This window comes from Ovis aries, chromosome 3 (genome assembly GCF_016772045.2).
Source record: "Ovis aries strain OAR_USU_Benz2616 breed Rambouillet chromosome 3, ARS-UI_Ramb_v3.0, whole genome shotgun sequence".
NCBI lineage: Eukaryota > Metazoa > Chordata > Mammalia > Artiodactyla > Bovidae > Ovis > Ovis aries.
In genome coordinates this window covers 4,299,896-4,326,778 of record NC_056056.1, presented here as the reverse complement: position 1 = coordinate 4,326,778, position 26,883 = coordinate 4,299,896, and the positions used below count along the sequence as shown (strand labels likewise).

General features: G+C 53.4%; 1 protein-coding gene across 2 annotated transcripts in view; it reads left to right on the top strand.

Moving 5' to 3' along the window:
* Positions 1 to 23,069, top strand: part of CFAP77 (cilia and flagella associated protein 77) — a 150,888-nt gene extending 127,819 nt beyond the window's left edge. Inside the window, exon 6 of one of the 2 annotated variants that reach the window (XM_004007129.5) lies at positions 22,242 to 23,069. In XM_004007129.5, coding sequence (XP_004007178.1) covers positions 22,242 to 22,364 — 123 coding nt within the window. In that variant the 3' untranslated portion in view covers positions 22,365 to 23,069. Of the gene's footprint in view, positions 1 to 8,250; positions 12,728 to 22,241 lie in introns of those variants that run through there. The other variant, XM_027966239.3, reaches the window with a different exon arrangement.
* Positions 23,070 to 26,883: the final 3,814 nt, after the last annotated feature.

Below are 26,883 nucleotides of genomic sequence, written 5' to 3'. Positions count from 1 at the left end.
GGAAAGGGCCCCTCTCCCTGTCCAACACGCCCCACCCAAGTAACACAGAGTCCTCTGTGTCAGGAGGCCTGTCTCACCCGCAGGTACCCCCACAGCCTGGCCCAGAGCAGGAGCAGAAATCCAGAAATAAATGAGTTCTATTTCTTCTCCTTGTTCAGTCGCTCAGTTATATCCGACTCTCTACTCTCCTATGGACTGCAACGCTCCAGGCTTCCCTGACGATCACCAGCTCCTGGAGTTTGATCAAACTCATGTCCATTGAGTCGATGATTCCATCCAACCATCTCATCCTCTGTTGCCCCCTTCTCCTACTTTCAGTCTTTCCCAGCATCAGGGTCTTTTCCAATGAGTCTAAGAGAGGGGATTTGACTCAACTGAGCACAGGTCTCTTCTGATCTTAAGACTGTTGTTGTAAAAACCCGTTAGGAACAGGGCCACCCACCTGTGATGCCAGCCCTGTGTTCATGCTGAGTCATTTACACATATTATTCCACATAGCATCATTACCTGATTTCTGCGGAGGACTGGCAGAGATGGTGTTCATTTTCAAGCGGCTGGACCTGGAACCCAGGCCAGGCCCAAGTTCAAGGGCACCCACAGTGCCATTGAAATAACACGAAGTAGAATAAAACACAAGCACCTGGGCTTACAGGGTGTTTTCTCATCTTCCCCGGGGAGGCTCATGGGCTCTGGAAGTTCAGCCACAGGAATCTCAGCAGGGCTGGTCCTTGGACACCAGCCAGGACAGCCCCGTAGAGGCTCCAAGAGCCCCAGGGTGCTGCCGCCACTGCCGAGACACTCAGCCCCCTCCTTGCTGGGAAATACCACCAGTGAAAAGTACTTCCTGAGCTCCTACTGTGTCCCAAGTGCCAGACATTCATTATCTCATAGATGCAAAGGTCCCATTCTACAGATGAGGAGACTGAGGCTCAGAGAGGGGAAGGAACTTGCCCTGAGAGAAAGGGGTTCCTGCCTGGTCCAGGGCCTCTTCTCTGGGTGGCTGGGCAGTGATGCCTCCTGAGGACACTATCCTTTCCAGTCCCGCCCGGGCAGGTCCCCTCTTTGATACCACTGGGCTCTTTTCTGCCCCCTTGAGGCGCTTAGCTGCACTGCAATTCATTTGTTAACGGCCACTCGTTGTTCAATGTCCATCTTCCCCAGTAAAGTGTGAGCCCACAAGGACACGTCCATTGCGTCCCCGCTGGGTCCCAGGAGCCCAGCATGGGGCCTGACACCCAGCAGTGACTAACACTTTCAATGTTAGTTCCTCAGTTGTATCTCACTCTTTTGGGACCTCATGGACTGTAGTCCACCAAGCTCCTCTGTCCATGGGATTTCCCAGGCAAGAGCACTGGACTGGGTTGCCATTTCCTCCTCCAGGGGATCTTCCCCACCCAGAAACTGAACCTGGGTCTCCTCCATCTCCTGCATTGGCAGGTGGGTTCTTTACCACTGAGCCACCCAACAGGTGACCAGTAAGTGTTTGTGGGAAGAATGAGTGAAGCATCGGACGATTGGATGGCCAGTGCCGCCCAGGAGGACAGAATCGAATAGCCTTTCACAGGCCCTGTGAGACCCCCTTCCCAACTTAAACGTCCCAGTGCCCGCCAGCCCAGCAGCCACCGGCAGGGTCTGGACCCACAGGGTCAGGACCCAGTCGTGGCTAGAGCTGCTCCTCCCTTGGGGCGGGGAGGGGGTGCTGGTTGTTGTCGGGGCCCCGGGAAGGTCTTTGTGCCTCGTGTCTGTGCTGATCCGCCTGCCCCCCTTCCCCACCCGGCCCCATTATGAAAGGAAAAGGCGCTTCCAAAAAAGTGGAATCTGTCACGGTGATGGATAACCTAAATGGACTCTCCCCGCTCGCGAACAGATGTCGACGCTGAACTCTGTCAGAAATAATTAAACACCTTTCACACGGAAAAGCAGCAGGCAGGGCGCGGGCGCTCCCGGGCCGGGTCAGTACGGAGCGAGCTGGCTTTCCACCCAACCGTCCCCACCAGTGCCACTCGGGGCCCCTCCCGTCTGAGCCCGGAGGGACCGCGGGAGGGAGCAGAGCAGAAGCACCCCTCGGTGGGGCTCCCTTTCCAGACACACGAGTTCCAGGGCTTCCTCCTGGGCTGTGCAGCCAGCAGTCGCCACGCGACAGCCAGTGCCCAGAGGGAGGGTCGGCCGACAGCTGGCGAGTGGCCTCTCTGCCAGGATGCTCACGACGAGCCGCCAGCCAGCCCCCGGGCCTGGGCCAGTGGCTGGCCCTCCCTGGGCCTCAGTTTCCCCACCTGAAAATGGGGTGGTGGGGCACTGGTTCTTAAGGGTCTCTTCCAACCCCAGCTTCCAGGACCAAGCAGCCACATGGCAGGAAGCATGGGGCTCGTGGAGCGTGCAGACCCCAAGCTGGGGTGAACTGGGACAGGCCCTCATTCTCGGGAAGGGACAAGAATTCATCGCCTCGTCCCTGAGTGGGGGCACCACTGGGCTTGGGGCCTGCACCTTCTGTTCCTGCTGGCCGGGCTGTCTCTGCCCTCCACGAGGTGCACTGGGGGCCAGCAGAGCAGGAGACGGGGGCGGTGCGGTATGTTTGTGCGTGCGTGACTCCAGGGTCGGCTAGACCTGCGCCGGGTGGTGACCCCACCACTCCTGACCTGGCGTGTGGCTTGACCTGTCCAAGGTCCTGCTTCCTCTTCTGTAAAATGGGCCTGTGCCTGTCGGCAGAGCTGCTGGGAGTGTTTGATGGGAACACGTGCCCAGTGTTTAGCAGAGCACCGACCCGTATCAAGCCGCCAAAAATGGCAGCTGCCGCGAGGATGGTCCTGGTGATCACCCACTCACCCACTCACTCGTCCACTCACTCATTCATTTACAAACTTCATCCCTGAGTGTCAGACCCTGTTCTCAGCGCTGACAGCATGCCTCCATCGGGCTGCTGGCGACAGGCGAAGAGTAAGGTGGACAGACGGCTGGTGGAGACACGTAACTGTGCAGGTGGACGGCTAGATGGGGAAATTCGGAGACGTTCCAGCCCTGGGCGTCCAATTCTCTCAGCCTGAAATGCTGGGGGGATGTCAACCTGAGTTGGCAAAGCCCCAAGTCTGGGGGTAGGGATGAGCCCCCCATAACAAAACCTCCAACACCGTGCACACTCCAGTTGGCCCAGCCTGTTCTCCGGCCTTTTGTGGAAGCCTCCCTGGGTGTCCCTGGGCAGGGAGGGGGTCTGGCTCCCCAGGACAGCCCTCCCTGGGGCCGGTTGGGAGGCAGAATTATTAATAAGTGCCCCTCTGCTCTCAAAAGCGACCCAATCTGAACCATATATTCTCTGGTCTCCTGGTATTAAATCAAGAAAAGCAGACGGTTTTATCCCCTTTTACAAAAAGACTACTAATGATAAAGGACCAAAGACGAAGGAGTGGGGTGCCCCCTATATTTATGGTGGTCTTGACAGCGATGGTGAAAGGCTGGAGACGTCACAGGCCAAGTACTGGCTTAAGTATATGTTGGGACACATTACACAGATATTACAGAGACAATGTACAGCATCACGATATTACACAGCCACTGAAAACATTTTAATGCATTTTATTTATGTTTGGCTGTGCTGGGTCTTCGCCGTTGTGTGTGGCGACCAGGGTGGGGGGCAACTCTCTGGTTGCAGTGAATGGGCTTCTCACCCTGCTGTCTTTTTTTGTTTCCGAGCGCGGGCTCTAAAGCCCTTGTGGGCTCCGTAGCTGCAGTGCCTGGGCTCGGCTGCCCTGTGACGTGTGGGGTCCTCCCGGGTCAAGGATCGAACCCCGTGTCCCCTGCCTTGACAGGTGGATTCTTATCACTGGACCACCGGGGAAGTCCACCATTGAAAATATTGACTTTACCCTCTACTTACTGGCATTTTAATCATACTTTCCTGGTTTAGTACTGCTTGGCCTACATATTATTGGGGGAAAGAACCTGTCTTATGTGACCCTGTCTGAATGGAGGCACCCATCCGTCACGTGGGGTCGGTGCTCCAGAACAGATGTCCGGGAGGGGGGTCCCCAAGTGGCAGCAGCAGTAATTCCTGGGGTGAGCTGGAGGCTGTTTGATTTTCTCAGACTCTCTTTCCTGCAGTTTCCGTTTTTACAGTGAGTACATGTAACTTTTACAAAGCCAGTTAGGTTTTTTTTTAATGTTTTTTAGGGACTTCCCTGGTGGGCTAGTGGTTAAGACTCCTCGCTTCCAATGCAGGGGGCACGGGTTTGATCTCTGGTCAAGGAACTAAGATCCCGCCACATGGCAAGGCCAAAAAAATGAAAATAAATAAAATAGCAATGGGAATAATAAAATAATTTTTTAAGTGTTTTTAAAGGGCGGGGACTCTACGTCCTTCCCGGGGTGCCTGTCCCTCTGCTCAAGCCCCTCTCAGCTCTGTTCCTCTCCACGGCTTTCGGAGCGCTCCCAGAGTTGCCGGCGAAGCCTGGTCTCCCCTAAGCGGTTTCCATCAGGCCTGAAGGTCAGAGGCCGGCACTCTCCTCCAGCCAAGAAGGTGGCTGACTTGTGGAGTCTGGACCTCTATGCCCGTCTGAGTTATAATTGCCAAGATCCACTCTAGAGGGGGATTTGCCCAAGCATCTCGGGGTCTCTGCTCCAACCTGAACCCTCCGCCTCTCCCCCACCAAGCCCGCTACAGCCCCGATACCCCGCCGACATTACATAGTCATTCAATCACTAAAGTATGAACAAATTGACTATATTTTCATTTGGCTTTCGGTTTCAGCCCCACTGCTTTAGAATAATGGCCCAAGCTATTAAGCTAACAGTTTGATTTACAAGCTCGTGTGCTCTGAACGCTGGGATCAGACTCCTCTCTTTGTGGAAGACTAACCCTGCCTCGGGTCTCCTGGGCCCCTGACTCCCTAATAGAACAGGAGACAGCGAGGAAGGGAAAAAAAAAAAAAAATTCAGCAGTCAGCCAAGCAGTGACACCCAGAGATGCAGCTGATTAGTGGAAGCTGCTGAATCTAAGAAAAGGATTTTCTTTCCCACCTTTAAGCTCTCTTACAAATCATAGCAGGCTGGAAGGTTAACTCTCTGTTAAAGCCCCAGGGCGGCCTCTCAGCCCGTCCACCCCGCAGCCTCCCTCTTTCCAGAGGGCCCGCACGGTCTCCAGACCCGAAGTCACTCCTTGCTGACCCAAGAAGGGCAGACTCCAGGTCGACTGGCCCTCCCCGAGGCCCCTGCACCAGGGATGTATTTTAAGAACGCTGCCTCGCTGTCGCGTTGGAATAAGAATCATCTCAGGGTGCCATGTAGGGCACTGAGAACAGGGATGGAATATGTCACACACGGGGAGATGGGGCAAGGGGAAGAATGATTCAGAGGCCCTGATGCTCTTGACATGTCTTCCCTAAATTCAGATTCCACCTCCTGCTCCATCATAAATCAGATCAGCATGCGGGAAGGCTGACTCGCCGAAGCAATAAAGGCAGGGGCTTAATTGGTTTTGCATAATCCGGCACCTCAGAGAGGCAGAATTTTTAGGCACCTGGTCACGAGGTGACAGTGCTGCTCAAATCGCGGTGAGCCGAAGCTCTGAGCCTGCGGAGAAGTGGGAAAGGGGAGGCCGGTGAGGCGGGGGCAGGCTAGAGGAGACAGAGGCAGCATTTCTGGCGCTGCTGGAGAAATCTCGAAGTCTGGGCACACCTGGGTCATGGAGGGAGGTGGCAGGCATCGTAGGGGAGGCGGGAGCTGGCCAGCACACCAGAAACAGCCCTGAAACCTGGGGATCCCCCCGCCCCCGAGCCTGGCTGCCCCTGTAATCTTTCCAGCACCCGGGAATTTGCAATTTAATCCAGGAGGCACTTCCGCCCTCCCCCACTGGGTGGCCAAAATATTGGGTTGGCCGAAAAGTTCATTCAGGTTTCTCCGTAAGATGGTTGCCATTTCGTGTTGAAAATCAGCTGGAAAATAGACTAAGACCAGCCTGTTTTGACATCAGCTATATACGTCTAATCTCTGGAGATGGCTAGAATCTCATGTTGAGTTTTGGGAGTTGATAAGACTTTCCAGGTCCCCGGTTTCTTCTTCCAGCTCATCCGTAAGAGAATCCATCCTCCGCGATCTAAAGAGAATCTCCCTGGGTTTGAGAACACGTTCAGGTTAACATCTGCCCCCTCTGGAAGGACTCCTTCCCCATCTCCCACGGATCCCTCAATTCTGCACATCCCCACTCGTCAGCTTCTGTCACTTGGCACCAAGGCTGCGGGCGTAACGGGGGTCCTAGACGCCTGGCATATGGCCAGCAGGAGGGTGTCGTAGATCAAATCACCTACTCAGATAATTCGGGGTTCATTCAAACTGAAGTTTGTCAGGCAGGATGGATGCAGAGGCTGGTGTCCTCGTATCCATGAGCCGCAAGCAAAAAACACACCCTCCCTGGTTACCCTGGGAGGTGCCAAGTTCATGGACATCAGAGCACACAACGCGTCGGGGAGGAAGTGACACAACAGCGATGTTTTCTCTGCCCCTCCCCTTCCTCTGCTCAAAGGGGTCCTGGGAGATGATGTCTCCGCGGTGCAGACAATGTGGGTAGTTTGACCAAAGTCCACTGGCTGGAGGCATGGCGGAAAGGACATCCAAGAAGATGGGGCTCCCAGAGGACAGCAGAAAGCCCTCAGCAACAGCTCGCACATTCCAAGAGCTGCCGAGGGGCTCCCCCGCGTGCTCTGAAGGACGGTCTTGTGTCGTGTGGATGCTCACAGCAACCCTACGTGACAGGGATAAGTCATGTGTCTCAGAGATGAGGAAATCGAAGCTTGGAGGCTTCAGTGGCCGCTGTTAAAAGGTGGCGGATGGTGGCTGAGCCCTCTGGCCTGCTACCTCCAGGCCTCAGGCCCTGGAAGGGCTGATAAATACTAAGGACCTGCAACTGGGGTCAGGGACGAGTGAGGACCAAACGCAGGACCTGGGAATGAAAGTGAAGGGTAGTCAGGAACTCAGGTGTTTATAGGTGTCCAGAGGGTCATGGCTGGCCCTGCTCTGGCTGACTGAAGCCCTCAATATAAACAAAACTTCCCACTGCCCTGATTGCCTTTAGACCTTGACAGCCCCCCTGCGCACTTTTTAAATTCCAGCTTGGCCCCAAGGCTAAAGAGGAAAGAGCCCATTGATCAGGGGTTCAAGCTTGTTGTATCAAACGGTGCAAGGCAGAGACAGAGCCCAGTAACAGGGCTGAACCCATGGGGCTTGGAAACTACGCTGGTGCTCCAGAACCCAGCCTGCCTCTGCCTCTGTAAAGCGGGGATCACAGCAGAATCAGATGCAACTGTGCACGTAAAGCACGTGGCAAGGGCCTGGCTGGGGCAAGGTCATGGAGCAGTGGCATCTCTGGGCCGGACAGGGTTTTGCCATCTGCTCTTCTAGAAGAACAGTTCTCAAACTTGGCTGTGCCTGGAGTCCTCTGAGAGGTTTAAAATGTAGATTCCAGGTCCACCCCCTGCCCCCCCGCAGGGCCCCCAATCCAGTGGGTCTGGGGTAGCTGCCCAGCCTGCATTTTCAGTAAGCAGCTCCCCAGCTCCCTGGGTCAATATCATCTCCTCCTACACAGATGTGTTCAAAGTGCATATTTACCAAGCCAGGCAGTGCCCTTTCATGTGTTTGACATAAAGCAGGCCAGGGGTTCAAAAGGGACGTCCCCTTGGAGGCAGGCTGTTGTTAGTTAACTAGCCGTAAGGTTTATGAATGTCCGTCTTTTATTTTTTATTTTTTGGTGATGTTGCCCACTATGCAGGTTCTTAGTTCCCTGACCAGAGATCAAACCTGTGCCCCCTGCAGTAGAAGCATGAATCCTAACCACTGGACCTCCAGAGAAGTCCCCGGAGGTCTGTCTTAGTCTGCTCGGAACACTACTACAAAAATACCGTAGGCTGGGTGGTTTAAGCAATGGATATTTATTTCTGGAGGTTGGAAGTTAGAAATCAAGGTGCCAGCATGGACAGGATCTGGTGAGCCTCTCTTCTTGGCTTATGGACAGCCACCTTCTCACTGTGACCTCACACAGCAAAGAGTGGGAAAGCAAGCACTCCAGCATCTCTTCCTAAAAGGGCACTAATCTCATCATGGGGGTCCCATCCTCATGACCTCATCTAAACTTAACCACCTCCAAATACCATCACCCTGTGGGGCAGGGCTTCACACATGCATTTTTAGAGGGAACCAATTCAGTCCACAGCAGCTTCTTTTTCAGGTCCACTTGACGTTCTGCCCACTTCTACCTCCTTCCACCTCCAGGTCGTGTCTCTCCTTTTGGAACCCTCTGGAGCCACCTGCTTCCCCTTCTAAGTAACAGCCCTGCAAATACCTGGAGTAAGATACTGTTTTGTCACTGATGTCCTGGTTCTGGACTGTTCCTCCAGGCAGAGTCCTGAATGTTGGAAGGTGAGACCCTGTGTTGCAGGGACCATGGGTCACCTGAATGCCATGATGCCTGCCACTCAACTTACATTCTCTTCTTTGGCCACCGTCACAGGGGATTTGTCAACTGGAACTGCCTTTCTACATATTTCTGAACAAAACTGTGGGTACAAATATTGAAGAAAATAAAAACCCCCTTCTCCTTAGAGGTTTAGCTGAAGAAGATGGAGAGGATCTTTAAGGATATTTGAATCTCAGAGGCATTTCTAAGGACTCTGTTGCCTTATCTCAGGCTCCTAACCCATCCATCCATCAGTCCAACAATCCATCCATCAGTCCAATCATCCATCTATCCATCCATCCATCCAACCATCCATTCATCCACCCATCTGCCCATTCATTCATCCATCCATCCATCCAACCATCCATCCATCTATCCATCCATCCCTCTGTCCATCCAATAATCCAGCCAGGATTTGTTGAATGTCCACAGGGCACCCCTAGCAGTCAAGTAAGGTCCCCTGCCCTTTGACATTTCCCAGGAACAGTGTCTGGAATATGGCATCAATGTCCTTGCTGTCCAGTTGACAATCCTTAACTCTAATATTCCTATTTGTAACTTAACAGGATCAGCCTTCTCAACCACAGAGTCTGTTCCTCCTTAAAAGATACTGGAAGACTTTTCCAGCTTATTATTCTAAAAAGAAAAAAGGGGAAAGACAACACCAAGCCTGTACCCCACCCCGAAGAGCCATGGACACCACACATCTGAGTATGTTCCCAGCTTCCCTGGCAACAGGAGTTGTTCAACAACCAGTATGAATAAGCGATAAAGTGCTGACGGGCACTGCATGGACAGCTCAGCAAAGGACTTAATTTGCAACCAAGCACAAAATCAAAGAATCTGTCAACCGAGGAACCATGCGCCTGGATAACCACCTTGCCGCTACCTGGGAAAGCACTGTCAGGTAAATTTCCAGAGAAAGTAATTAAGGAATCCCCATTGCCTAAACTCAGCAGCAAAATTGGAAGCTCTGGAATTCAGTGCTCGCCAGGGATCTGGTGTCTCCTCCCAGCTTGATCCTTCATCACGATGAACAGTAGAAGTTTATGAAGAGATGGGCTGGCGCGACCCCCCCCGCCTCGCCCTCGGGAAGATGCTCTCCAGCACTGTGTGGTCTGCTCATGTTGTCTTGGCAGGGAAGCAGTAGGCAGCAAATGAGATCCCTGCTTGCGGGGCCGGGGTAGGGGGGGTGAGATTAATACACAAATATATAGCCCTCTCTGAGATCTGGCAGGCACCAATTAATATTTATCAAGTACCCACAGTGCACACAATACCGAGTATCCACATGGAAAGCACAGTCCCGGGCATCGGGGAGTCTACCCTCTGACTCAGAAAGCTACAAGCGGATAGATGCTCCGTGTGCTTGGAGGCCCCTGCGCTGATGGGAGGACCCATTGGGAGTTTAGGTCAGTATCTGCCGCCAGCGGCCTCCTCTTTCTGAGACGATGAGCAGTTCTCAACCAGGCATCCTCACCGCCACGGCCTCCATAGGGTGAGCACCCGCGTCTCTGGGGCCTGCCCTGTTCACAAAGGTTCTCCATCAGCACATCGCCTCCTCCCCTAACTCCCTCCTTCGCTTGAGTTTAAAACAAAAGTCACTTAAAGTAAAGGAAGTTCCGCTGTCCACTGCAGGTTAGAGCCCCACCGTGACCATCCGCATCCTGACAGGTCTAAGTGGGGTGGGTGGGTGAACCTGTCCAGCTGGGATAGCCCTCCACCCCCGCAGGCTGACCCCACTCCAGCCAGACGCCTCTGGGCCACCTCCCAGAAGAAGAGTGCCAAGCAGACGCCCATCATCTGAGCTCTGAAAAGGCAAGGGGAGGCCCCCCCACTTCCTGGCAGCTCTGCTTGTCACGGTGCATGCTGACAACCCCATTGAAAACAGCCCTCGCTGCCACTGTGAAGCTCTTTCCGTCTCCCATTCAGTCCTTTCTCAGACAGTTTTTGAAAGGTGAAGAAAAGTCTGGAAAACGCTCGCCTCCAGCCCCCACCTCCACCCCACCCCCACTCCCAGCCCCATCACCGAGAGAGAGGGGCGGCAGCTTGGGGGGAGCCAGGCTACCAAGCAGCCTCACCTGGCCCCACGGTGCACCGCCTCCAATTAAATCAAAATGGTTTGTTTTTAATGGTCTTTTACACTGACAAGTGGGCGATCATTTTGGGCCCACGAGCTGTCAGGGAACTGAGGCAAATCCTCCGTTGATAATGCCCAATGCTTCCAATTAGGAGCCGGGGCCGCTCCCGGCGTCCTAACGATTCCCCAGCCACCCCCCAGGCCCCTTTGGCGCGGGCTGTTTCTTCTTCCTCCTCCGCAGCAAATTACTGACACAAAACGGAAAGGCCCCGCGTCTCCTCCGCCACGCCAGGCCCGGGCCCTGTTGGGCTTAATGAGCCGATGGAAGTTTCGTGGCTCCGGCGCTAAATTCTTTTCTTGTTTGACAGCTGCTCGGCTAAGGCGAGTGTTGACCTTATAAAAGATTTAGTGTTTCTCATTATTTTCTGTCAAGCTTCACAAGTGATGGCTCTGCGGTTATCATTTGCATCCTGGGGTGTGCGTGCATGTGTGTGCGTGTGTGTGTGTGTGTGTAGGGGGCTCCAGTGGAGATGAGGAAAAGGGGCTTTCTCTGCCCGAGTTGCATTTGGCCCCCACACACCAGCTCCCGGCCTGACACCCTTCTCCTGGGGACTTTCAAAGAGAAGGCAGGAAGCAGAGCCAACATGACTGGATGGTTCGGTGGCTTCCAGGCCTCCCGGACGGAACTTCTGCAGAGGCACCCCGAGGCAGGCAGACTCCCAGAGCCTGCGGGCACTGGCCCAGCCCGTGAGTGCCGGACAAAAGGGCAGGCTGGGGCAGATGTGGTGCTGAGCACAGTTCAGAACCACACTCAAGGCTTTATCACTGGAAACTTACTCTACTTACAGGCCCCATGGAAAGCCACGACCAGCACGATTCTGGCCTCTGCTCTGCATCCTAAATGAAGGTTTAATGGTTTTGAAAAGCAGAAGCAATGTCTCTAAGTGGCACGTAGCGCTGTCCCCTGTGGGATATCCCCTGTGGGATGACTGTGGAGCGTGTGTTAGTCCTTATTGGTCTCCTGCACCTACGCCCAAGGCGGGGCGGGGGGCCCACTCTGTAAATAACAAGACTCTGGGGAGTCCCTGCTGGCTCCTTCGCCAGCCTCCTGCTGGTCCCTCTGTCTCCTCTCTTCCGTTCTCCGTGTTCTCCCCTCCTGCTGCCCTACCCACTGGCCATCCCGGGTGAGGGTGCCCCAAGGTCGCCCCGAGAGGGAGAGAGACAGTTCAGGGCAGGTGAACACAGGGCTGTCTTCTCCCGGGGCTCTGAGTCTTTGTGCTGCCTCCTTGTCACCATGGGAGACCCTGTTTTGATCTCTTAGAGCAAATCCATGGCGCACTCTCCCTCCCGTGCCCGTGGCAGACCTTGCTAATCAATCACAGCACACTTTTTCAGGAGCCTCTATTTAGCCTGAGAATATGTTATGACCGAATGTGGCCACATCATGTTGGGGAGCGCTGCCTACTTGCCATCGCTGCCTTAGAGGGGCTATTTGAATAAACTGCCACGCTACCGCATAGGGGAAGCTTGAGGATGTTAGCTGAATGAGAGAAGCTGATCACCAAAGACCATGTACTGTATGACTTGGTCATCAGGGAATGTCCAGAATGGGCAAATGCCTAGAGACAAAGAGGAGATTTGTTGTTGCAGGGGCTGGAGGGAGGGAAAAGTGGTGTGCAATTCCTAGGGGCCCAAGGTTTCTTTCCAGAATTATGAAAATATTCTAAACTTACATTGTGCTGGTGGTTGCATAGCCCTATGAATATACTAAAAATCATTGATGTATACACTTCTTTGGGAGAAAACATTATTTTTTTCTTTAAAAAATTTTAAATTAATTTTTACTTTATATTTGAGTATAGTTGATTTGCAAGGTCATGTTAGTTTCAGGTGAACAGCAAAGATTTATATACTTGGAGTGAATTTTACGGTGTATGCATTATATCTCAATTGTTATTGTTGTTCAATCACTAAGTTATGTCCAGCTTTTTGCCACCCCATGGACTATAGCCCATGGGGTCCTCTGTCCATGGGATTTCCCAAGCAAGAATACTGGAGTGGGTTGCCATTCCTTCTCCAGGGGGATCTTCCCGATCCAGGGATCGAAGCTGTGTCTGCATCTGCTGTGTTGCAGGCGGCTTCTTTACTGCTGAGCCTCCAGGAAAGCCCTTATACCTCAATAAAGCTATTTTAAAAACTGGGGGAAAGCAGCCCACTGGAGTCGGATGAGTGCTCATCGCCCAGATTCTGTCTTTGGAGCCCTGAACAGGGGGATAATTGGGCCCCAAGAAACGGCCTCAGATGAGGGGGTGCCCGGGGTGTCCTCAGCCTCCCCGGTGAGATGCTGTGACTCCACTTTTGTTGCTGTTGTCGTTCAGGCACTCAGTCGTGTCTGACTCTTTGTGACCCTGGACTGTAGCCCGCCAGGCTCCTCTGTCCATGGGATTCTCCAAGAAAGAATACTGGAGTGGGTTGCCATGCCCTCCTCCAGGGGATCTTCTCCTGGAATTTGCTCAAATTCATGTCCAGTGAGTTGGTGACGCTATCTAACCATTTCTGCCGCCCCCTTCTCTTTTTGCCTTCAATCTTTCCCAGCATCATGGTCTTTCCCAATGAGTTGACTCTTCGGATCAGGTGGCTATAAGTATTGGAGCTTCACTTACCTGGAGCCTATTAAACTTAGACATGGAAGGAGCAGAGATGGGCACCAACCCAGAGTTTTTCAGAAAATTCAAACACCCTGCCTTGGGGTTGCCCTATGATTTATCTACCAGCATCTGGCAAACAGATTCACTGTTCAATTTTGATCTCAACTGCTGCCGACTAGCCTTAGCTAATCCTTGGGAATGATCTAGAGATTTTGTTTGGCTTCTGGAAATAGCAAATCGGTTCTCCTGCTCAAAGACAAGTGCGTGACTGTCTTTCCTTCTGCCCCAGTGAGTCTCAAGAACTTCACAGTCTGTGGAGCAGAAACCTGGTTCCCGGGTCCAGCTTTGCCACGTAGAAGCTGGGTCTCCTTGAGCCAGTGTCTTAACCATCCTGAGAATCAGTCTCCTCCATTGTCAGTGAAGATGCCCTGTCCCGACTCCTTGCCCCCTCCCCCTTCACCTGACACGGTTCCCCACGGTCCCACGTTAGATGTTGCAGGCAGGCAGGAAGTTTGTTTTCTAAGCCCAGGTTTGGCTGTTCTCTGAAAACACAGCATGTGTCAGCAGAGCGGGTCAGGCCCTGTGTCCTTGCTCCATCTATTTTTGGACCACAGAGAAATTAGAGCTGTAGTAGAATAACAATTTAGGGGACCAGATGTCTCAGGAGAGACTTCCGCCTTTGTTAATTGCTCACACTGCAGACCTGCTCCATCAGAGTCCAGGACCCACCGCTTCCGCCAGCGACATCCTACATGGATTTGTGTTCTACGGGGCCTCTGACCTCCAGCTGCCCGAGCTTGACAGAAATTACTGACCTGGGACTGATCCATAATTTTCAAGTACCTCTCATTAGAGGAGACAGCCTCTCAATCTTTTAAAGTGAAATCTCTCTCCCAGTCACCTGAGTGGCTGTCACTTTAAAAAAAAAAAAAAAAACTAAACTAAAATCTCTATAGCTGTCTTTTTTTTTTTTTTTTTTTTTAGTTCTTGGGGAGATTTTTTTTTCTGTTGTTGTTAACTCAGCTATTTTTTCTCAGATTCTACCCGGACTTCTTGGCCCCCAGACTGGGCACTGGAGATTTTAGTGTCCAGTTGGGGAATCATTGTGTGGCTCATGAGAGGGGTTTGGGAAAGCAGTCTGGGCCCCCCTGCCCCTTTTAGGAGGATGTGTCAGGGTGAGAGGGATTGTGGGAAAGCTGCTCAGTTTTTGAACTCGACAGTGGTGATCAAAATCTCTAGATCATTCCCAAGGATTAGCCCCCTCCCACTGGGAGCTCAGGCCAAAGTCACACACCACTGGTAATGACCCTGGAGACCAGACTCAGGATTCAAATGGAATCCAACACAAATCACCAACAAATAAGTCTCTAAACTGTGGGTGTGTGGAGGGAGAAACTTCTGGCCCTAAGTTCCTTCTCCAAAATGCAGTTTGAAAATCATCCCTAGTGTTTTCATCTTAAGACGACAAAAAGGGAACAGATAAAACCGGAGCTCTCTCTGCTTCCCTGTCCTCCCATCTCTCTCCCACAGGGGAGGCCAGGCAGGACTTCTGGGCATATTCTTTCCTCCAATTTCTTTCTATTTAACTAGATTCATGCACAGGCTTGAACAACACAGGGGATCATTTTGTAGGTTTAAAATTTTTCATGTAAATGGCATCATATTATGTTCCTTTCTTTCTTAGTTGCATCTGAGTTACAGCATGTGAGATCTAGTTCCCCGATCAGGGATAGAACCTGGGCCCCCTTCACTGCGAGCATGGAGTCTTAGCCACTGGACCACCAGGGAAGTCACTGTACTTCTTTTAATAGCATGACTATAAGCAAATAAGCAGCTGGGTGACTGTATTTTTATTGCTAGTTTCCTGGCTCCGTGATAGCAGAGGCTATCTGAATTCTCCCTGACTCCTAGCACCTGGCACACAGTGGGTACTCAGTAACTATTCAATAAGAGAAATAATGAGCATGCAGATGAAGGGGCAATGGCCACACCTTATCCCCTAACCCAGGTCACGTGGGCACCTTCTCTATAATGGCACCAGTTTATTCCACACAGTGACTTTCCGTCCAAAGTGGATCCGACTTTTCACACAAGCATAAGAACTCAACAAACACCAAAGAATCTATCTGATTCACACAGATCACTTTGGCACCAAAGAAATTAAATTAGACAATCAGTCACAGACGTAACTAACAAAATTGCCTGGAAATGTAAAACCCTATTTATAAATAACCTCAGGACGAAAGAAGAAATCCAAACGAAATTTGATGGAGATTAGATGAAAAGAGAATCAAACAAAAATAAATATTCTCAAAACTTGTGAGATGAGATAAAAGAAAATTTAGAGGGAAACATAGTTGCCAATGCTATGTTATATAAATGTTAATATTAGGGGAAAAAAGAAAGATTAAAAGGCAATTACAGCTAAGCAGACAACTCTAGATGCTGGAAACAGAACAACAGAGAGACTTCAAAGAAGGAAACCACAAAGTCAAGAGCAAAATTAATGAACGTCAAAGGCACAATTAAAGATATCAATCGGATGCAAAGCAGACGAGAAAAGCACAGAGGCTTTCACATGAATTGGGAAATGGGATCCAGGAATCCAGATCCCCTGGGGCAGAATGGGGACCACAGTGACAGGGGCGGGGACCTCAGGAAATGGTGATGGAGTGGCTCCTGGTGTCAGCTCTGCCCAGGACCACGGAGACCCTGAGAGAATCACTTCCCACCTCTGCGCCTTGGCTTTTCCATCTGTATAATGGGAGAGTTGGAGATACTGATCTCTGAGGTCTCTTCCAACCCTAGGTTTCTGGGAATCTTTTATTCCAATCTGGTTGCAGAGAGGCAAAGGGTATCATCCAGGCAGGGGATTGCGGTCCCTAACAAATCTTTTTTTTAAGGATTGATAGTGATAATTGCTCACCTCCCCGGCCTTGTCTCTGTGTCCCCCAGCCACACTCACTGGCTTTCATTCTCTCCCATTTGGCCACGTTTGCTCAGGGTTTGGGCTGGTCCCTCTCGTCTAGAACATCCTTGCCTTCCTTTTCTCCTGGATAGTTCCCTCATCCTCTCTAGAAAGACCTTCCTGCCCCTAGATGGACTTAGAATTCCCCAGTCCACAGCGCTACGAATTGCCATTAAATGATGACATGTACAGTGTGTTTAGCAGCCGCCTCTTGTGCCATCTCGCAGGGTCCGTGTGGGTCGGCCTTATTCACCAGCACGTCCCCAGGATGTCCTGTGTAGTGCAGGCACCTGGTCCTTATTTGAGCAATGTATTGAGATGCTCCCCATTCAAACAGGACCAGCACCTTCGCCAACCTGCCCATCCTGCTCCCAGGGCTGCTGGCAGGCCAGTGGCGCTCGCCTCTTATTTACCTGCATTGACCTGAGAGCGACTCAGCTCCATTCAGCAGAGCTGTCTCCTGCCAAAGCCGTTACAGTTTCTTAGCTCCAGGCGGAGACAGACTGCAGATGGCTTAATTTAGAAGCATCTCCGAAGGAATTCTTTGCTCCATGGCTCTTCATCCTTTGACTCCAGGGGTCTGCGGGGTCGTGACCACACATGCTTGAGGCCTGACTTGTGATTAGGACCCTCATCTCTGGCGGAGCTGCTATTTTCGGAGGAGAGAGCGTGCAGCCGGGCGGGAGCCGCCTGGTTTCTAGCAGGGCCTTTCCCTTGACTCATTTCCTGGGCATTTGTTAAGAGAGTGGAGTTTCTCGGTGAGGATCTGGGGCCGGGATGACCCCACGGCTCTGGGGTTCTGTGAGACCTGGGGCGAGTGACCTAACCTTCTGGGGCCCCTGGCTCCCCATCTGTAAGATGGAGACAACAGTGGATGCTCTGAGGCTTGTGTTAAATAAGAGCACCGGGCCTGGCAAACAGCAGGTCTGTTACCAAAACAGCCATGGGCCCAAGGTCCTAGTCACTGGTCTCCAGGGCACATTCTGTGGAGGGGGACTTGCCTCTTGGTGTTCTGAAAGCCGAAACGCCCCTCTCCGTGGACTTCCGTATTCTGCTTCAGGAGCTGGGGACTTCATGGGTACAGAACAGGCCCCTTCTCTTCTCCTTCTGTCTCATGGATTCCCCTGGTGGTTCAGACAGTAAAGAATCTGCCTGCAATGCAGGAGACCTGGGTTCGATCCCTGGGTCGGGGAGATCCCCTGAAAAGGGGAATGGCAACCCACTCCAGCATTCTTGCCTAGAGAATTCCATGGACAGAGAAGCCTGGTGGGTTACAGTCCATGGGGTCACAAAGTGTTGGGTACAACTGAGTGACTTTCACTTCTCTTTCTAAAGAACAGTCCCATGAGGGCGGGGGAGTAAGCTTCTGCTCGAGTGAGCTCTCTGGAGAGTCCCCAGCCCCAGCCACTAAGCATCTGCTTTGATTGTCACTTTCCCCCTCTGCTGGCACCATTTCCCCTGCTGTGTTCCCCGGCCCACCCTCTCATCCCAATCCTCCCAGGCCGTAATCAAGTCCCACCTGGCCTGAGAAACCCTCCCTGACCATCTGAAGCCCGGTGAATTTCGCCCACTTCCTTCCTTCACTCATCCACTCATTTGTTCGGTCTTTTCAACTTTGTTTCAACATGTCCTGAATGCCAGGCCCCATGCCAGGCACTGCAGGTCACTGGGGAACAGGGCAGGTGCAAACCCCACCTTACAGGGTTCTAGGGCTGGACTCTCACCTGTGCCCCCCTGGGTCCCTCCCATGGAAGACTGAAGTCATCCCTCCCATGAGTGACTTAACTCCGAGAAGAAAGTCCAGCAGGAATGGGAATCCTTCAACAGCAGGGACCACATACTAAATGCCTGCCTCCCACATTTCAGCCCACTGCTGCTGAGAACACAGTAGGTGTCAGAGTGTGTTGTCAGTCACTGGGGCGAACCTCTTGTGCCCCAGACGCCCCTGTAGAAAACCAGGGCCACGTGGCAGCAGGAACACCAGAGCACGTCCTCGGCACATAGGTGCGCAATAAATACTTTTTAGATGGGTGGATGAGTGAATGTTTCTTCCCTGATAAAGTTTCCAAGGAAGGAAAAAGAGAGCTTCCCCTGGGCTTCTCTTTTGTTTGTGTGCTAATGTTAACCTGGTTACCTCTAAGCTGAGCAGCACCTAGGACCTGGGTCCCCCTGACATCTACTCAGGAGACCAGCGTTCCAAGCCTCCTGCCACTAGCATGGCACACAACCACATCACCCACCGTCAGCACCACCCACCATCAATACCACTTACCACCCACCATCAGAACCACTCACCATCAGTACCACTCAGCACCCACCATCAGCACCACCCACCATCAATACCACTTACCACCCACCATCAGAACCATTCACCATCAGTACCACTCAGCACCCACCATCAGCACCACCCACCATCAGCACCACTCAGCACCCACCATCAGAACCATTCACCATCAGCACCACTCAGCACCCACCATCAGAACCATTCACCATCAATACCACTTACCACCCACCATCAGAACCACTCATTATCAATACCACTCACCACCTACCATCAGCACCACCCACCATCAGTACCACCCACCATCAGCACCACCCACCATCAGCACCACCCACCACCCACCACCAGCACCACCCATCATCAATACCACTCACTATCAATACCACTCACCACCTACCATCAGCACCACCCACCATCAGCACCACCCACCATCAGCACCACCCACCATCAGCACCACCCACCATCAGAACCATTCACCATCAGTACCACTCACCATCAGAACCATTCACCATCAGTACCACTCAGCACCCACCATCAGCACCACCCACCATCAGCACCACCCACCATCAGTACCCCTCACCATCAGCACCACCCACCACCAGTACTCCCCACCATCAGCACCACCCACCATTAATACCACTCACCACCCACCATCAACATCACCCACCATCAATACCACTCACCACCCACCACCAGCACCACCCACCATCAATACCACTCACCATCAGCATCACGCCCCAGCAGTCACTGGCGGCTCTTGGCGTTCCCGAGTTCTGGCCTCATCACTCCAGCCTACGGCTCTGTCTTCACATGGCCTTCCCCTCTCCCTGTGACTTCTGTCTCTTACAAGGATGCCTGTCACTGGATTCAGAGCCCACCTGAATACTCGGGATAATTCTCATCTCGAGATCTGTAATCATATCTACAAAGCCCCCTTTCACAAATAGTGATCATAGTCACAGGTCCCCAGGTTAGAATGTGGATGTGCCTTTGGCCGGGAGGTCACCATTCAGTCCCTTACGAGAGCCAGAGGGGTGCATGGTCCTTTAGAGCTGTGCTTCCAGTGAGGAACGGCTGGCGGCTGGCCCCCGGCTCAGGACTATTGCCGCTCTGGATGCCGCAGATGACCACGGAAGGCAGCCCGACCTCTCCATCGGCCGGGCTGCCCAGGAGGTCTTACTGAGTGTCTCTAGCTGCCTTCTGGGAAGCACGGGTGTCAGGAGACACATGTCACTGTTTACAAGCCCCTGTCCCGTGCCAGAGGGGATGCAGGATGGACCCTGGAAAAGGCCTTTTGTTTACGGCTACTTCTGTCCTGCATGAAGTATTGGAACTTCTCTCTTCTCAATACCTTCCGTGAGGCCATTTGATAAGTGTTCTGAAACTGGAGACCGAGCTGAGAACAGCACTGTGGAGTGTCATGTAGACACTGCTATATTTAAGATGGATAACCAACAAAGACCTATTGTATAGCCAAAAGTATGAAAGACTGTGGCTGCTGGAAATCAGTTGACCCCCAGGCCTTGAGCCTGGGCCTGAGTGGCCTTCGGTGACGGTGGGAAGGGCCCGCCCAGGGGGACTCAGAGCTTTAGGCCTGGGCTTGGGCCCTGCCCGGGAACAACCCTGATGCACAGCCCAGAAACGGGAGGCCTGAGGCTGGAGCTGGGACGGCTCCCGGAAATGCCACCACGAGTGTCCACAGAGGGATGGGGGAAGCGTGTCCATGACTCTCCTGCACTATTTGTTCCTGAGGACTCGTGGGCACATATTTTCCCAGAGGAGCGGGTCATGGCTTTCTGCAGAGACTCCAGAGGGCCCACATCCCCCAGAGAATGAGGGATGCAGATTTACGTCCTGGAGTAGCTAACTCAATCTACTCATCACCATTTGATTTTTTTGTTTTTTAGCAGGTTCTAATAAGTTTTTGCAGTGCTGTTTGGACGCAGCCAGAGTGGCAGCCATAGCAGAATATTCTAGAAGGAATCCAGAAGCTAGGACCCAGGGGTTCATGGGTGGGGGGGGGGGGGGTTGCGAAGGCAGAGCTTCTCTGTCCCTGATTTCCTTTGGGGCCGGCCCTGGACCAACTTTGCTCTGGGCCTCAGTTTCCTCACCTGTAAAATGAACACAGTGGAGTCAGATGCCATTGGGCCCTGCATGCACCCTGACTCACTGTCTCCCTGGACCTGAAGTGTCCCACCCTAGCCTGTGACCGAGACCTTGGACTGGGGGGCTGACAGAGTCTGCAAGGAGGTCGAGCTCTGGTGAGCCATGACATCCCCCCGGGGCTGTGGGTCCCCAGGCCACGGTGAGTCCTGCCGGGGACCAGGGTGTGGGACACGGAGGACAGAGACGTTCCCTGCAAGTCCCTCCCCGTCTCCCCTCTGTGTCTGTGCATGCTAAGTTGCTCCAGTCGTGTCCAGCATTTTGCAACCCCACCAGACTCCTCTGTCCATGGGATTCTCCGGCAAGAATACTGGCGTGGGTTGCCCTGCCCTCCTCCAGGGGATCTTCCCGATCCAGGGATAAAATGGGTGTCTCTTACGTCTCCTGCATAGGCGGGTAGGTTCTTTACCACTGGAGCCACCTGGGAAGGCCCGCCTTCCCTCTGTTTCCTTTTAATTCTTCATCCTCTCTCCGTTTCTCTTTTCTCTCACCTTTTATCACTGGAAGGCTGCCTGCAGCTCTGTGGTCTTAGCTAACCCCTGCAGGGAGGGGTCCCTTGGCCTGGCTCTTGACGAGAGCCTGTGGCCGTGCTGGCCATGTGGATCCCATCTTATCCTGAAGTCACGGCAGAGCCTTCAGCAGCTCCAGCGGACCCTTCGTCTGGACCACCACGTCCCCTCATGACCCTGAGCTGTGGGGGGCCCCAAGGCCAGCACACAGGCAGCCCCCTTAGCATGGAACCCCCAGTTCCTCCTATAAGCCCCCTTTGTTCCCCAGAGAGGCCCTGACTCTGGGGAGGGTCAAGTCCATCTCTCTGTGCTCTTCGCAGCCCCCAAGCACTCCACGGACTCTCATGAAACAGCTGTGTGGCCATCACCCATACCGTTTCCCCGCCCAGGAAGAGTGAGTCCCCCTCCTTCACTGTGGGAGCCAGTGCCTGGCACAGAGCTGTGCTCAGTGGTTAACACGTGTGGCCTGAATGAATGAATGAACCATGCACACCTTGAAACAACCAAGCCTGAACGAACCCTTTCCACCCCGTGCCTCTGTTAGAAGAGAAGTGCCATTTGAGGGGGATTCTCATATATTTGGAGGTGCTGCAGCAGAGCTAGGGGACAGGTCACCACTTCTCGAGAGGGAAAGACTGGCCCAAAGACTGGCTGCACAACAATTGCACGGCAGAGGCCCCCACACCTCGGGTCTGGCCCTGGTTCTGGCCCAACTGTCAGCCGCGGGGATGCAGGTGGAGGTCAGATGGTCTTACAGTGACGGACAGGGCCCCAACTGTGCCTGGCGGCCCCCCTTGGAGAGAGCGGTTCGTTTGGGGTTTTAATGGTGGAGAATCAGCTTTGAAGGATGATGCTGGCTGAGAGGTCCCACTGCCTGGTGACCGCCATCATCGGCAGGTGATATTTATCAAGTGCGTGTCGTCCTGGCAACAAGCGAGACAGAGGGAGAAATGCGGGCACTGGGCAGCTCTGCTCTGACACCCCTCCCTGTCCCACGGTGGGTCCTCCCCACTTCACCCTGGAACACCAGGACAGCACTTCCCCTCCACTTGGTTCCCTCTGACAGTGACTTTCATTATCAGAGACGGAAGGATGGGGCGTCCCCGGGGGAGCCCCGGAGCACTCATGCCCGCTGACCGGCTCTCCCTCTGTCCACAGGTGGGCCCCCATCTCGCGACCTTCCCCACTGAGGCCGATCGCCAGAGAGCCTTCAAAGCCCACCGGGAAGAGTGTGCCGTGCGCCAGGGGACCCTGAGGATGGGCAACTACACCCACCCTTAAAGCCTGTCTGATGCAGTAGAAAATTCTCTGAAGGACTCGCCTGCCTTGCCCCAACTCACACAAGACACTCCCCCATCGTTCTGTGGGTTCTGCCTCAGCCAGGACCTTGGATTCGGGTCTTAGATGACTTATTTTTACCAAGAGCCCCCCTTTAGAGTTAGCCATACTCGCTCCCCTTAGCCCCAGCAACCCCTCACTTAGGGACTCCCCTCTTCCAGCAGGACTCTACCTCGCTTCTCAAGCCCCAGCCTGATAAGAGAAACTCGAGTTTCAAGGCAGATTTTATAGGCTCCAGACTAAGGCTCTGTCCTCAAGTATTAAAAACAACCCATGTATTTGCTGTACAAAGTGTGACAGTATCATGCTTTGAAAGCCCTCATTTCGTGTTCCAAACATGAGGTTTAAGTTTTCTTTTGGGGGATGCCTGATGTCTCTCCGTGGCAGTACTGTCTCTCTGGGACCCCTGAGGACAGGAAGAGCCCAAGCTCCTTACTTGGAGCGGGCCCTCACCTCTTCAGGGCTAAGACGCCTCCACCAACACTGACCTGGGAAGGTCACCCCTCCCACCTCCTGAAAGACAATGCCCTCCAGGGCTGAAAGCACCCAGCCTGGGGCCCTTCACACCTCCATCTTTCTGCAGGTCCTCTGGTTTCTCCCCACAAATTAGATACCGATCTACTTTAAATTAAAAGAGCTATTTGTCAACCTCCTCTTGTGCCTTTATTTGAAAACAGGTAAACCAGTGTGAGAATCAGCCTCAGGCTCTCTAAGGGCCCTGACTTTCTCCACAACATCTCGACCAGCGCCTATAAGACCTCAGGCAAACTCTCAAGCTTTAAAATCCCCTGACTAGTCTGAGGGGTCCCAGCACTGACCTTCAACCTGGATCTCTCCCCGGAATCCCACGCTCGTTTATCCAACTGCGACTCCCCAGGCCCCTCGCCCCGGGCCAGGCGTCTCCACTCAAGCGTCAGCCATTCATCTCAAACCAGCACAGCCGGGACAGGATTCTGGGTTCTGTTTTCCCCACCAAACTCGATTCGCCCTCCATTTCCCCCATCTCATACTTGAGACCACCCAGAGGCTGAAGACAAAAACCGTCACGACTCCGCTTCCTCCACTCCTGCACCCGATCCATCAACAAGCCTGTCAGTGTTACTTCCAAAAACATCCTGATTCATCTCCAGGTCCCCATCATCTGTCTGGAGAATTGTATCAGGTTCCTGCTTCTCCCCACAATCCCTTCTCCACAGCTTGTCACCTGCCCACCCCTTCTTGTCATTTAGATCTTAGCTCAAACGCCAAGTCCCCTCAACCCCCTCAGGCAGTTCCCTGGTAGGCTCGTGGTTAGTGTTCCCGGCTTTTACTGCCAGGGCCCAGGTTCAATCCCTGGTTGGGGACCCCAGGAGACCCCCAGGAGACCCATGACACAGCCAAAAAGAAAATAAAATCAGGAATTAGTTTAAAAAGTAAAAAAGGGTAAGATATCCCCTATGGGAATTCCCTGATAGTCCAGCGGTTAGGACTCAGGTCCAGGTTCAATCCCTGGTCAGGGAACTAAAGATTCTGTAAGTTGTGTGGTGTGGACAAAAAAAAAAAAAAAAAAGATATGAACAAGTCTCCCATTCAAAAGGCCTTCCCTGGAGTGTGTGTGTGTCCAACTCTTCGTGACCCTATGGAGTGCAGCCCACCAGGCTCCTCTGTCCATGGGGATTCTCCAGGCAAGAATACTGGAGTTAGTTGCCATGCCCTCCTCCAGGGGACTTTCCCAACCCAGCAACAGAACCCCAGTCTCCCTCGTCTCAGGTAGATTCTTTACCCTCTGAGCCACCAGGGGTAGCCCCCAGCTAAACCCACACCAACCTGTTTTATTCTCAGCAAAGCAATGAGCCCTTATTCACTGCCTGTCTCCTCCTCTAGAAGGGAAAGTGGCCCCGGATCATGGGTCTAAGATCCCAGGGCCCAGAGCTAGGGGCCTGTGGAACGCCCCACGGTATGAACATCCACTGTGGTTCCTGCCCCCCACCCCTACCCAGGCCAAGTACCTGGCGGGGTCGTCCATCAGCCTTGGCAGAGACACAGTGAGTCTGTGACTACAGATCTGAGGGAGTTTCTTGAACAGCCTCCCCAGCCTCAACACAGGCCAGCACTGCAGCTCCTTAGAAGCTAATTCCATAAAAATGCCGCACACACTAACCAACCCCCTCGGGAATCTGGCTCAGCGGGGCCCTGATGGACCCCTACCCCATCCTAAGGGTCTAAAGTCCCCCTCCCGCCCCATGCACCAGACAAGCATCCCCACCTGCAGCCTTCTGAGCCCTGGGAGCAGCGCCCCAGCCCGAGGGGCCTGGTCACTGAGCTCGCGGCCATTCCAGGGCGTGACGCCCAGCTCCACTGAGAGTGTTCTGTGCAACCCTGTGTCAGTGTCCTCATCTGTGAGTCAGGACCCCGACACACCCCAGATGTTTTCTCAAGCGAACTTCGGTAATGATGACAGTGAAGCACGTGTCTCCTGTGATTAGCAGACTCCGGCACTTTCAAAGAACAGGGGAATGCGGATGATTTTCTTATCAATAAAGCACACTGAAGAGGGACAACCGAATGTCAGAGGGAGGTCGAGGGATGAGGGCAGGATGCTCCAAGGAGCCTTTGTGTCCAGATGCACCAAGAAGGTCAAGATATTTTGAATGGAGCCCTCTCTCTTGCTCTGAAATCCACAATGGATAGGAGGGTACACATCAGGACACAGAATCGCCTAAAGGATCCCAAATTAGGCTCTATCTGCCACGGCAATGAGCAAGATGCCCCACTGGTCAGTGGCCCCTCCAGGCCAGCTTTACCAAGGACGGGGCCAAGGTGGGGAAACACGGACTTGGCCAGAAAACGCAGCAGGAAATCTCTTTCGTCTATCTGATTACTTCTTGCCTCTGCAGCGGGTCGGACGGGACTTGGGGGGCTGGTCGGGGCTGTGATCCATGCACCAGGAGCACGCCTTTCCCCTCTCCTGGAGTCCCCCAGCCGCTGGTGGTCCAGGGCCAGGCTCAAGCACGCAGCAGAGTTGCTCGACTCCTTGTCCTACACCGCCACCCGCTGGCAGGTCTAAGCAGGAGGCCAAGGAGGAGCCTAGCCCTTCCATCCCGGCCTCCTTCCCTCCCCTAGCTTGGTCCTTCCCTCCTCATGAATTATTTGAGCCTGCACAAAGCCCCAGGTCCGATTCCAGTCCGATTCCGCCTTCTCAGGTATCCTGTCATGTCGGCTGCACGCCTGTCCTCGCTCACGCAGAGCCTGAGCTGGGGGGACCTCGAGGCACAACTGGGGCCCTTGATCATCCTTCACAACCCAGGGCAGAGCCTCCCCCTCCAAGGTTCCAGTCTGCAGGGGCCTTAGGGCTCATCTGCTAACCTCCCTCCTCCACCATCCTCCCCACTTCCCAGGTGGAAAAGAGATGTCGAAGGGGCCCGACTTCACTCAGTGAGTCGGCCCCAAGCCAGTGATTGGTCCACTGTGTGTCCCAGAGTCTGCCCCCCCAAAGCCACCTCTCAATTAAAGAGGGGCAGATATGGGGACAGCTCCTGATCAAGTGCCAAAGAATGCCACGCTAGCACTCACCACACTGGCCCTCACCAGGGATGTGACCTGGTTTTGCTCATTTCCCTGGTGGTTGGCATTTGGGAACATTCCGCCTTTCCGCCTCCAGGTTGGGTTTCTTGGCCAAACCCCACCCGAGAGTCAACCAGACAAAGAGGCCCATGTGTACTGTCCTCCTGACCCTCTGAGAGGTGGCTGGTCTGGACCCCCACCCAGTCAGCTTGAAATTCTCAGAAGTTCCCTTGGAGGTGGGAGGAAGGCAATGCCTGTGTTCATGTGCACTAGGCAGGAGGTGGGAGCAAGCGGGGCCCTGGGGTACTAAGACTTTGAAACAGGACTCACAAAACTGGGAGGGGGCTGAGGACATGTCTGCTCCCGCCAGAGAAGCCGGGGCTAAGCCAGGACCAGAACAGACTTCTTGGCTGGTAGGTCCAGCTTTCTTTTCACGCTGAATCCCCACTGACTTCAGCCTCTTTCCAGATTTTTAAACTAGAGCCCAAACCCCACTGGTTCTCTCCCTGCCACCCCCTACTCTGATCAAACCAGGTAACTAACAATCTTCTCAGCCAGAAGAAAGGAGATGGGGTTCTGGAGTCTGACAATTGTACAAGATGTTTAGCAGGGATGGTAGCAACAAGCCAGTGGTGATTGATGTCTGAGCTCTGCCTGGCAGGGAGCTTCTAGAAGCCTGAAGAGGAAGCAGTGCTCAAAGGCCACCACTGATTGAGTCCTGGGAGTTCCCTGGGTCCAGCAGGAGATGGCTTACTCTTTGACTCATTCATCCAAGCTTCCCAACTTAGACCCACAGATCTCAGGGCCCAGAGCAAGCACATGTGCATGACAGCAAGCAGACCAGCAACTCGGGCGCCAAGGTGGGCCTGGTGACAGACACACAGGTCTGTGTCTCCAATCAAAAACCCTCTCTTGCATT